Source organism: Arctopsyche grandis, chromosome 4, assembly GCF_051622035.1.
Source record: "Arctopsyche grandis isolate Sample6627 chromosome 4, ASM5162203v2, whole genome shotgun sequence".
Taxonomy (NCBI): domain Eukaryota; kingdom Metazoa; phylum Arthropoda; class Insecta; order Trichoptera; family Hydropsychidae; genus Arctopsyche; species Arctopsyche grandis.
Window position 1 is genome coordinate 24997551 of NC_135358.1, and position 13691 is coordinate 25011241.

At 33.5% G+C, this 13691-nt stretch overlaps 1 protein-coding gene across 1 annotated transcript in view; it reads right to left on the bottom strand.

Moving 5' to 3' along the window:
• The window catches only part of ERR (estrogen-related receptor), a 62459-nt gene extending 49238 nt beyond the window's left edge, over positions 1 to 13221 (bottom strand). The window contains exon 1 of the mRNA XM_077428958.1: positions 13185 to 13221. Within this exon, the coding sequence (XP_077285084.1) occupies positions 13185 to 13208 (24 nt within the window). The 5' untranslated portion in view covers positions 13209 to 13221. The remainder of the gene's footprint in view (positions 1 to 13184) is intronic.
• Between the last annotated feature and the right edge of the window lie 470 nt (positions 13222 to 13691).

Consider the following 13691-nt stretch of genomic DNA (forward strand, 5'->3'; position numbering starts at 1 on the left):
GTACCAGGGCGGCGACCTGGCCCGACTACACCACTGATTATAATAATACTATCCTCCACATCAAAAAACAAAGACGAAACAATTCAAAGAATAAATAGCACCCATCAAACAGTGAATGAAATGTGTCTGAGCAAACTGCGATGATGAGCAATGCAGATCAAACAATCCAACGTTGGAAATCGAAGTTTTTCACACGCCTACTAACATGTACAATGAAGTTAGACATCGTAACTGGTAATTTACAATATAATCTACCATTACAATATAATCCATACACTGGTAATTTACAATATAATCTACCGATGTAACCTAATGAGAGAAAGCACAACGTGGACGCTCATTCTGGCTGTAGGGGAAGAAAAGAGGAGGGGTGACGTCACTGGAAGAAGAGGAGGCGGCAGACGTCTCGCCGGTCGCGAAAGTCTCGGATGGGCGGGTGGGTGGTTGGGAGGAAAGGGAGCTTTGGGGAGGTTGGCAAAACACGCAAGTCGCGAAATACCGTTACGTGGCGAGACGCGCACACTACCAAAACATGACCGACCTTCACCTGCGCACTGTAAAATCGTGTGACTTGCGCAACAAATCATTTCCAATTCAAAACCGGAGCAGGAACACCTTACGGTCAACCTGCTTACTAGGTAATTCCAATTCTAATCATTTTCAATGCTGACTTAATAAGCATGATTCGTATCATCATTCTTTCAAGCAAAAAACGTACCCACGTGGAAAATTTTTCGTTGGCATAATTTCACCACACGTACATACATATATTGGAAATAGCACTTGTAATACATACATGGTGAATGATAAAAATTTACCAACGTGAGTTGATTCCATTAATCATAAGTGTATAACTCGGTGGTAGCGTTAATGCTAACCACCAAGAGGTTCCCGGGTTCAAGCCCTGTGTTGCCCTCGATTGAAAAGGATTTATTCGGAAGTATTTCTGTAGTATTGCTGGTCATTTATATCATAAGAAAATATAAATTAAAAAAATCATAATAAAAATTACATGCAATATACATACATATGTACATATGTATTCTCTTGGTGTTATAAATAGAGGTAGGATCCTAGTCACAGTGCTATCCATTGTTCCATTGTTTTAAATCCTTTGTAAAAAAGGTTCGGCAAACCTTTAACAATGCATTTACAACCTTTGAACAATACGCGGCCCCTTCTGGGTCCGGTGACTAGTTATAAATCACCGACTGTTTGGTTTCATATTAATTTTTAAAAATTGCTTTTTTACTCTCTTTAGAGTTCTTTTTTAAGTAAATATTAATTTAAATTACCGTTCATTATCGAAAATTCCAATCATATATATACATGTGTGCTCCTGATATCGAGCGCCTGACCTGGAACGGGTGACGTCAGCGTCAGAAGCAACTAAGCATGCGCGGGAGCGTACACACATACATTTCGACGTGGGCACTCGACTTTTTACTATTAATACGCGCGCGGACCAATAAATTACCTTACATTATATGTATATGTTACAGAGAAAGCATATTTCAAGTGAAAATATATTTTCACCAATTCAAGCAGTGAAAATTTATCAAACAATGAATTTACAACGTTTAACTCTACAAATTTAACCCTAACAACCCAATCTTAAATGAATAGGGCCAAACCTTACTCAACTTAAGCTATCCTAACCCTTAAATAATACCAACCCTAACAATCTAATCTTAAATGAATAAAACCTACCCTGAAAATTTAGGTGGTTATGATTTCAATGAAACGTCAGTAAAAATATATTTTCACTTGAAATATAATTTCACTGTATACAATACAATACATATATATATATATATATATATATATATATATATATATATATATATATATATATATATATATATATATATATATATATATATATATATATATATATATATATATATATATATATGTAACATATAACTTTATTTTAATTCGTGTATCAATTTATATTCGAAGCCACCCGTAGAAATCAACGGGCACAATACTAGTATTTAAATAATGTCAGTCGAAATGCAGCCAAAATCGAAGGTGAAAACACCATTCCAGCTTTCTTTATTTTTTCAGGTAAATTGTAATAAGGATTCAAATACATAGGTAGCTTTGAGAATATTACATTTATATTTAAAAAATCGTAAATATCGTATAAAATACTGATTAATTGGTCAATAAAATGTGTAATTACATTATACTAAGAAATCGTTTTAAATGAAAATAAAACATGTATTATTTGTATCTTCAACATACCATCATATACAATTATAATACGTAATAAAAAACAATTATCGTATGTACTAGTAATATTAATGAGTTAATTAATCGTATTCAAAATGATGATTAAATTACGTTTCAATATACATGCATACTATTGTATGGAGCAGATAAAAGTGTGTCACTGTTAAACGTTCAAGGATAACGAACATGTTTAATTAATTAATCATTGAATTCAAGTGCTACTTGGGCCACGGGAAATATATTCCAACGTTGACCGTAAATAGGAAGCGCGACAAACGTAAACTGCACGTGTTTAAATAGTCCAATTTAAATACAAAAGAAAATTTAAAGATTTCTTTGAGAATCCACGATTGAACGAAATGCATAAACTCCAACACCCATAACATAATATACATATTACGTTTAATATGTGGGGTATAGTCGAACTCCCCCATCCCCAAACGTCTGGCAGGAAAAGCGGCGCGCGCACACTTTCACATATGAATGGTATTAAATGGTCAATACGACATTGTCGAATTGAGTCACTACCTAACAAGTACATAAAACGAATCCGAATCAATTATTTTTAATGTTTCCCCCAGTGGTTGAAAAGATTTAGAGTGGAATTGTCAGTCGACTCAGCCAGTGAAGCATTGAGCCTATGTATATTCATTGGCAGATCATCTCATAAGTGCACTAGGCGTTCGCCTAGGGACCCCCATCCGTGGGATTTCATCAATTTTAACATTTTTTTTTAATTTAGTAAATATCTTTGAATTTTTGAAAAAATAATCATTATTTATTTGTGAGATGGGGGGCCCCCAATCGAGTTATAGTATCGGAAACTCGATGATCCTATTATGTTATATCGCGTCGCGTCGCGTAACATCGCGTACGTGTCCTAAAGTTTATATTTCCGATAATTAGGTGCGTAGAACGAGATCTAAACTAACTTTTATCCTATTGTATGTATATTAACTATGCTATTCTTGTATTTAAAAATGTTACAGGGCCGAGTAGGAGGGACAGGGGGGTGAATCAGAACAAATAGTCCAGTTCGAAATGGTAAGCGGTGTAAGCGAAACCTGCATATTCCTGTCTGCTCGGCAGTGACGAATTCACCATAATCAGTCAAGTACTTATGTGCTTGTATTTACGTATAATATATATGTATTTACTAAAAAAAAAAAAATTTTTTCACTAAATAAAATTTTTCACTAAATAAAATTTTCCCCCGGTCCCGAATTTTCTTTTGGCGCCAATGGATCTACCATTATATTTATGAAACAATAAAAAACCGAAGACGCTGTATTTTATTTATTTCCTTTGCTATACATATGCAGGGCCGTCGAGGAAAATCCCAGATCATATAAAAAAATGTCGGACCCTATGACAAACTAAAACAAAAAAGACTCATAGAAAAGGAAACAAAAGTTGTATGTACATAGATCTGTATCGTTGACACTGTTTTGTTTGTTTGAAAATGTGTTCAGAGACTAGTGGCTTCGAGAGGGTTAGTGATGCCCGGAGCCAACTCTTCGATTGTATAATATTTAAAAAATATATAAAATTTATATATTATATTGAAATAAAAATGCAAATTTTAATAAATTCTCCTTATATGTATGTATGTATTTACTAAACGCTTTAAACCTAAGGCCTAAATTGTTTTTCACATACCCAAATTCTGGCCCCAAAATCACAATACAGTGGGGTCTCGATCTTGGTAAAAATTATTTAGTGGGTTAAATTACCAAAACTAAATTTTAGGTATAATATTCACGTTGTAAATTACTGAATACATTGGAATCCACTTTTCAATCCCAATTCAAAAAGAAGCAATCGCAAAATCTATGACAGCAGAATTGCTCGTCATTGTGAAGTATGAGTATGTATAAAAATATAATGATAGAACTATGTAAATACGTAATATAATAAGAAAAAAAAATAACAACATCATACATGGAAGAGTACTTGTTGGACTTCCCATTAACTGAATTCACTTATTCGACTATTTTCATGTTGAAATTTACAACTTTGTCGGCATTTAAATTATGCAGTTGAATTCCGATAAAGCACTTATTGAAAAGAAGTACATACATTACAAAAATCTAAGTCACACAATACAAAACAATAAGAACACATTACGATAAACGATAGATAATTTGCAAGTATGCTGCGAAAATAAAGAAAAAGGTAAATACGCAGATACGTAAATAAACGTATGCACACAATGATAACAGCCCCGGCATCGAGTTCTTAAGCAAACTTTTTCCATTTTTTTTATTTTTAGGCAAAGCTTTTTAAATAAACGCGTAAAAGTCAGTCAAGTTCGACCTTTTCGTCATGATCCGAAAATATTCGGCGAATGGTACAACGACCCGGCTGTTACAGCGACATGCACGCACACGTACATACATAAATACATACATACGATTTATAGCGTAAACACGCGCGAAATTTTCAGTTAAACGCGAATCTTGGCACGCGAACTCTTAGAAAAGTAAAGGAAGACGCGCGAGTGAGCGAGAGGAGGGCGTGAAAAATCTGGAAAACATTCAACTCGGCGAAAAATGCACGAAAAATAGCCGGTGAATATGTTGTTGTGTGTGCACTTTGCAATAACGATCATCGTTTCGCATATAGCACGTAACAATTTGCCCGTGCTGAAGACGAAAGAGTGGAATGTATCGGCCCTGTTGGATAAGGAACGTTTTATTATATACATATATACCAGGAAGGTATAACAGGTAAACCCCAATGCGCCTTCCTGGCCAATTACAAATAATGAAGCATTTGTATTACATAAATCGGAGAATTACGAGACACTGAAGCTCGAAATTAACGAGACATCTATGAATTTTAACTTGTACATAAATTTTATTGTACATTAATCAGTTAATGTAAATAATGATTGAAACATTTTTACTTTATCTATGTACGTAGTAACAATAGATGAAGTTTTGTGATCATGCGAAAATTCGAACTTGAGATTTTGACTGATTCGAACTCAGAATCGATTACTGATCACGTATTCATGATCTAGAAAAAATGTGTGTGTGTCCGATTATTTTGGGGATTTTTTGAACACCGTTAGTCCTATCAAACTGAAACTCAGTTTTAAATATGTATATACATATATCAATATTTATAATATTGACTGACGTCAATACAATAAATTTCACGGGGGATAATCCAATTTATATAACAAAAGCTTATATAACGCTAGTTCCGTAATGGCATGTTAATTTATGATGAAGCTTATATTTTAGCCTCCAATATCTAGTGACACTGAAAATGGCATAAATTGTGCACATCAGTGAGCATACATTATCTCATTTCTAAACACTTTTGTCATACGTTGAACGCGTCGCACCTCTCACACGGACTATTATCAATCATAACAATCATAGTCAGGGCTGAAGAGAAGGGGGAGGGGGGGGGAGATTCCAGGGCTACTTTTAAGGGCCCCGTTCGAAATGGTGTGCAATGTAAGCGAAGCCTGCAAATTCCCGTCTGCCAGTGGTGAATTCGTCAGCAAAATTCGCCATAAACGGTCAAGTGCTTACACATATGTATAGCTTGATGATTGCGTTAATGGTAACCACCGAGTAATTCCCGGGTTCAAGCCCTGGGTTGACCTCGATTGAAGAGAATATATTCAGAGTTTGCCAAATTATCTGATTTCATGGTGAAACGGTAACTCAACAAATAGGCAAAACTAGTTATCCTAGCTACTATAAATTAAATTTACATTATAAACATATGTATTATATGTACAATTTTACTCCATAGGAGTCGCTCAGGGGTAAAACCCGTAATGGAAAAACTATGTTTATTTTTGGTCACAAAATTAATTTTCCCCCGCACCCGAATTTTCCCTCGCCTATGGTTATATTTGGTTATAATATGTAAATAAAAATTAAATTAAGAAATTTTTCATGTGACTATTCCAGGAGAACTTCATCCCGAACAAAAAACAAGTCGTGGAAAGTAAAAAAATTGAAGCTAATTTTATCAAAAGGAGTAAGAGCATCCTGGAAAGAACGTTTATACATGACAATATATAATACAGTGTATTATATATTGTGATTTTTTATATTAAAATTTGATCAGATAGCCAAAGCAGAAAATCATCAAATTTGAATATAATAAAACACTAACAGTTTAAATTTAAGCGATTCTCGGTATGAGGGATAGCATTCGTGCTCGCCAATATAAATGGACCATTAACAAAGCAATCACAAGTCAGAAAGGGCAATTTTATTGCAAAGATTTGCAACATCTTCGTTTTTATCTCGAAATATTAAAAATTAACACATTCAAAAATTAAATTCAATTAAAAAAACATACATTGTACTTTACACGCAATAACAGAAATAACCCATTAGCCGGATCGATATTAACGTCGCGACATAATAAATAATAATTCGTTGAACAAATATTTCAAGGCGAATACTTACATTTATTCCATTACGTGCGATATATTTGTAAATTAAAAATATTAAAACATACGAAAGGTCATGAAAGTCTATCATTAAATCTCAAACAATTGACACATATATGATTAAAATGGTGTACGAACACACTAGATAATGAAAGTACACATTTGTAAAACCCATCGATCGTTCTAATGCGAAAAAGATTGCGTACAATATGCGCCAAAATATTAAATCAGAATTTACGCAAGACTGATCACATAAATATGTACAGTAGTAAAAGTATTGGCCAAATGTTCAGGCACTGGAGGAGTGACGCGCGCCACACTTTTGGAACCGTTCGCAGCCTTGGCTTCGAATTATTTTTGTTTTGGTGCTTTTATATCGGCGCCGCCGGATAAGTCTATACAAAAAATGTTGGCATAGGTAAGGCACCGCGACGGGACCAGAACCAGAACAAGAAAAAAAAATAAAAACAATAAAAAATGAAACACGCTACGAAACGACAGCTTCCGAAACTGTGGCGCGCGCGGTATACAAAAACCAGTTTCGCACCGACGAAAAAAAGGTGCTATAGAAAAAAATAAAACTCATTATGGTTTTTCACCGACAGAGTGGCGATAGGTCAAGGCTTCTGGCCAATTTGCAATATGCACAAATCAAAAATACATAGTGCAAATTCAACGTGTATGTAAAGGCATCAAAAATTGAATTTAAAAAAAATTATTCAAATTATGCACACTAAATTGTTTAATTTATTGAATTATTTGAGCATGCAAATTATAAGGAACTCGACGGTTCAAGGTTTTCAAGACAAGTGCATACATATGTAAGTACATATATATGTCTGAATACAATGCGATGCAGCTGTTTTATATTTATTAATTTGTGCATATCGTTAACGGAGCATTTTTATATCTACTAAAAAATATAGACAGTTCTGCACAGTTCTTTATCGGATGGCTCCAATTCCAAGAGCTATGCGAAATCTTAATTTAATCGTTGCTGCTGTGCCTAATTGTGATATGTTCACCTCGGTCAGCGTAGGTTATCGGAGATTATTTGTCTGGTAGCCTGCGCTCTTCATTATTTAATTGTATGTGTTGTATGAGTGGAATTCTTCTCTCTTCCATTTAGGCCTCGCGAGGATTATTTTATATTTGTGGCTGGTTCTTATAAATATATTGGTGCTGGCTATAGGTGCAAAACATTCCCTAATTTGTATTTTATTATTTGATATTTTTACTTTATCTACTTTTATTAAAATATTATTGTTTTTTATGATAATGTATGTTTTTATTTTTGTCTTTATATCTATTTTTTCTCTTCTCACTCTTATATTTTTGACCATTGTGACGCATTAGGAATTTGTGTAATGCCACAAATTCCAAACTTAAATAAAAAGATAAATATATTCAATTTCAATTTTTAATCTAAAAAATACACTTGAAGAACTAAATATTTAAAATAATATTTAATTCAAACAAACGATAAAAGTGCAATGGCAAATTCTGAAAAATAATGCAATTATATTTTTTTTCGATTTCAAATAATTGAAAAAACATCCCTTGCATAGTACTTAACGTATGCATATTATTTATGTAAATAAATCTATAACTATTCAACGAAATTGCACAGGTTTTAAGAAAATTTGGACCCAAGGCAAATAAATTAATTTTAATATAATTAATCCAATAACTCACATTCTGAATTTTTTTATAGGAACAATATTTACGTTATAAATAATTACTTTATGTATAAAAAATTTCAAAATTCTACGAGTTTCAAAATTCTGGCCGTAATAAAGAAACAAGCTTATCAAGTAATCAAGTTTTGCAGTAGGTAGTGAAATATGATAAGAGGATATTTGATTCAATCGATGTATATTCAACATACTAATTAAAATTAAAATTAATACATGTACATATATACATAAGTGAAAACTAAACGCAATTAAAACTTACGCAGGTACATACCTACTTATATAATTATAATCTTTTAATAATATATACAACTCAAGAAACAGTTACTTATGTGCATTCAGATATTTTTTAAATGTTTTATCAAAATTTCTTAGTGAAGACTAAGCTTCTTCAAGGCCATCTATCTATTGGGATGAATTAATAATACACACCTACATATACATCCATATGTACATATTCAAATTTTCCTAGAACTTTATCAAAACCTCAGTGTTTCAAGGAATCGCGACGAAATTAAATAACTACATATACTTAGTTGAAATAAGTATACTACATACTTCAATTTTAGAAAATCTACATTTTCAAACCCAAAGTCCACGGAGAACGCATACACTTGAAAAAAACGTTTATCATTATTTTTATTCTAGACTATGCCAAGAAACTGTTTATCTCATTTCAGCTTGCTTTAAATCTATCAAAACGAGTGCGAGAGACATTTTTCCAACATCGACATGTACATTTACATACATATGTACATACATACATGCATGCATGTATGTGCATGTTTTTTTTAATGGCACGTATTAATTTACGTAAGCATTATCACTCCTGCATGTAGTGCAAGTGTGAAAATTTTACAAAATCGGCATAAAAATGTAGGTCAAATGAAAATTTCTTTACATTTCCGCTTTCAAAAGCAAATTACATTTGATTTATCAATAAAAAATAAAATATTAACGTGTTCATACAATTAATAAAAAAAAATTATAATAATAAAAATATATATATATACATATATATGTATGTATATATATATATATATATATATATATATATATATATATATATATATATATATATATATATATATATATATATATATATATATATATATATATATATATATATTACAACATAACATTATTGGATAAGATAACCGAGCTCTTCAGATAGTGCACTTTTTGGACGACCGTTATCGAACAAAGAAATTGCATTCAAACTGACACTCGAATGAGATAAAACTGTATTTTCGGCCCCCGCATAGAAAGAGAACGCGTTTCTTTGTCTTCCAAATTAACACAAAGAAAACGGAAATTTTATATAAATTGGCGAAAAAATAATAAATAAACACATAGCCAAACGGGAAGGGGTCTTGCTTTGATGTGGATCTGAAATTAAAATAATAGTTAATTTGAGGGGGGGGGGAGCAGATGGCACATAAACGAGCATGCAAATGTGCAATCCGATTTGTAGATTAAGAAAAGGAAACCAAATTCAATAAGGAAATGAGCACAAATTCGAATATACACAAAACAAAAGAAAATTGAATATATGAATATTTAATCGAATCGAAACGTCGAATTCAACAATACAAATAAAATTATTAAGCATATCCACAACCAGTTAGAAGCAAGTACATAAATTAAAAATTGAAAAGTCGTCCAATTACAATTAAGTAGCCGTCTTTCTCAGTACAAATTTCATTTATATTATCAAGGCTTTCCTCTATATTGGATGAAATGAAAATATATATATATATATATATATATATATATATATATATATATATATATATATATATATATATATATATATATATATATATAAATAGATACATATGTATTGTACATACAATAATAACTGCAAAAATAAATGTGGCGAGAAATCGCGACCTCAACAATATTATATTCGATCGAGTAGCACAAATAACATTATATAATACATACAATCACTTATATAAAAACTGCATCATACAAAAACTCAATCCCACATAAAGTGTAAGTGTAAATTTTCATACACCGGGGAGATTTACCAGATGCAACTATTTATTCCACATCAAACATTATGCCACTAGTTATAAAAAAAATTCAACGTTACCCGACTTCATAATTGGCGTGCCGTGAAATTCTCCTTGTTTTTGTCGCAGTTTTACTTACGTAAGCGCGAGCAGGATACAAGGGGACTACATATGTAGGTGACGTCATACGGAGCCCCTTGTAATAAAATAAAATAAGTTCCCTTAAAACTCTAGCCCAATATACTTCAACTGCATACAGTCAGGCTTCCAAGCCGGATTTGACGGGACCGTGAAAATAAAGATTTAAAGAATAAGCATAAATTACATAATTATCCAACAGCTACATCATATTTCCGAATATTTTCACCATGATACGAAAAAAATCTAGTAATAATATTAATTAGGCGGATGTAATTTGCAACATTCAAAATCATACAATTTTATCTTGCGACTTCAAGAAAAGACGAAAGGTCACGAACAATCATTACATAAACAATCCTACTATGTTATGCACTTCAAATGCAAAACCGAACGTTTACAAGTACATACATACATATATCAAAACGAGACATGCACCACCGATTGACTAGCACTGCAAAAAGATCTGGAATATATACATACGTATGCATATATGTACACAACATAGCCAAAAACGTACTAACAGTCGGTGTCTGGCCGTTTCTGTACAAACGCTTGTTACATAGTAGATTTCAATTTCAGCGGTACTGACCTTGCCCACTAACAAAATGGCATATCACACACACTCAAACTGTGTTGCGAGACGCGTCAAAACATCCGCACCGCATTAATTTCGTACCGAGTGCACACCAGGTGCAAACTTGACCAGAACCGGTTGACACCCGAATGGGAAAACCTTTTCGTTCTGTATTTATTCTAATGCTCCGAGACAGAATCTAATTGGATTTCCGAAGAAAAATCGCCGATTTTCCTCAGATTCTTACTAGATGTACCCCACGTACATACATATATAATATATGTATATGTACGTCGCAAATTTGACTTGCAGATTACAATCAACGTGTGGAAAATTATACACATTTAATTAAACACTATACACACATACAATGTACGTATATTAAAAGAGCAACGTGGGGGGAATATACATATACGGAAAATAATTGTAATATACACACATACATATGTACATATTTTTAATAGCCACTAAGCGGTTTACCGAATACAATTTAATTACATCATTCGCTGTGAAACGTGTCGTTGATAACACATGCTGATCTATTGAAAACTGAGACACATTTTCAGTATAAAATATTATAGACGTTTACATTCATACACGACTATTTCCCAGCATAATACATACATATGTTACTTTGTGAAAATCTATGTCAAAGGTGAAATATTAATCGATGGCTCGACATATTTTAAATAACCAATAAAATAAGAACTTTTTTCCATTTTATGTTAAAATGAAGGAAAAACACAGCATAAAATATAGGAATGGAAAGTTTCCATACAATTATTTTAAAAATAAAATACTTCCCATGATAATAATTTATCCAAAAAAATTAAATTATCGTGATACATTTATTTAACATTATTAATTAAAAACTCTTGGAATAGGAGCAATTCGATAAAAACTGTGCGAGCAAGAGGTGCAACCATCAAATGATAATGTCAACCACGCACTTAATCTCTTATCGCACAGTCCTTTGATCTATAGCAATCTTCAAAAAAATAAGTTATTCCATGAACTGCAAGGATGCGATACGTACAGAATTTTCATCTCACAACGGGGTATTTTACATCACAATTCCACCAGTAAAACGAGTGTATTTTCCAGGGTACCGAACCAGAACTGAACCGGAAACCGAAACGGAACCGATATTTTTTTCGGTTCGTTAAAACTAATATATATACACTTTGGGAATGATAGAACCAATGGACATGTACATCTCAATCTTTTTCTCATTTTCTTTTTGTGTAGCCATATTGACGAATTGGAGCAAATCTGTAAAGACACTATGGCGAAATTGTATAAAAATAAATAATAAATAATAAATAATTGATATTCTGGTTTTCTTCGTCTATTTCGGTTTCTAACAAGTTGACAAATTTGATCATATTAGCTCTGTTATCTGTTGTAACAGAGTACATTTTCTTATTATATTAAATTTTTTTTAAAGTTTCAAACACATTTTAATATGCAACTTGCTAATATTTCAATACAAGAGAACCGAAAGCCGTAAAACCGGAACTGATTTACCGAACTTACTACGGAATTAGTTTTACCGAATCGGAACGAAAAAAAAATACGGTTCGGGTGCTAATCTCTTTCATAATTAATATTCTGGTTTTCTTCGTCTATTTCGATTTCGAACAAGTTGACAAATTTAATCATATTAACTCCATTATCTGTTATAACAAAAATTTTTTTGATCCATCGATATTATATTTTTCTAAAAGTTTCAAAAACATATTTTTTAATATGTTTGTCCACTAATTCTAACATTAACTTGATAATATTTCAATACCGGAACTGAACCGATATATACATTAATTTTTTTTACCGAACTGGAACGAAAAACATAGATAAAGAAAAAATAACAGAGTCCCTGGTATTTTCTCCCGACGAAAAAAATCGAAAAAGTCAAACCTCCTATTGTTAACACGTTGGATCAGTTGTGCAAAAAAAATAATTTTCTTTCAGTCATTTTCTTTCAACGCACATACATATAAACACATTAAAGACCTGCCCGATGGAATTAATAAAACACACCTTGAGATAAAAATAAAAAAAAACTAGTAGGTAAATGTATAGATAGAAAGTACCACATCGTCCATCCAGTGGTCCATGCCGGCAGTGTTCTTGGCGAGGTCGAAGTCGATATTGGCGAAGAAGGTGTCGTGCACCGGCTGGAGTTGGCCGAGGTGATGGTGCTGGGGGTGGTTGGCGATGGGGTGGCCGTTGGGGTGGGGGTGGGGATGGGTGTGGGGGTGGGTGTGTGTGGAGGGGTGTGGGTGGGGGGTGAGGTCGACGTCAGTAGAGAGGGGGGCGCGGCGGCCCGCGAGCCCCGAGGCTCCTGCGCCCCCCGCCACCGCCACCGCCAACGGGAACACGACGGAGCGAGAGTACGCCCCGCTCCCCGGTCTCGGTCCCGTTCCTGTTCCTGTTCCCGTTCTCGTTCCCGTGCCCGTATTCGCCTCGAATGCACACCACTCGAGAGCCGGTCCCCGTCCACCTACCACGACGGCCACAACGCGAATGAGCACCAAACACTGCAACTGCTATTACCAACCCCCACCATCGCGACAACCCCCCCCCCCACCCTCCTCCCC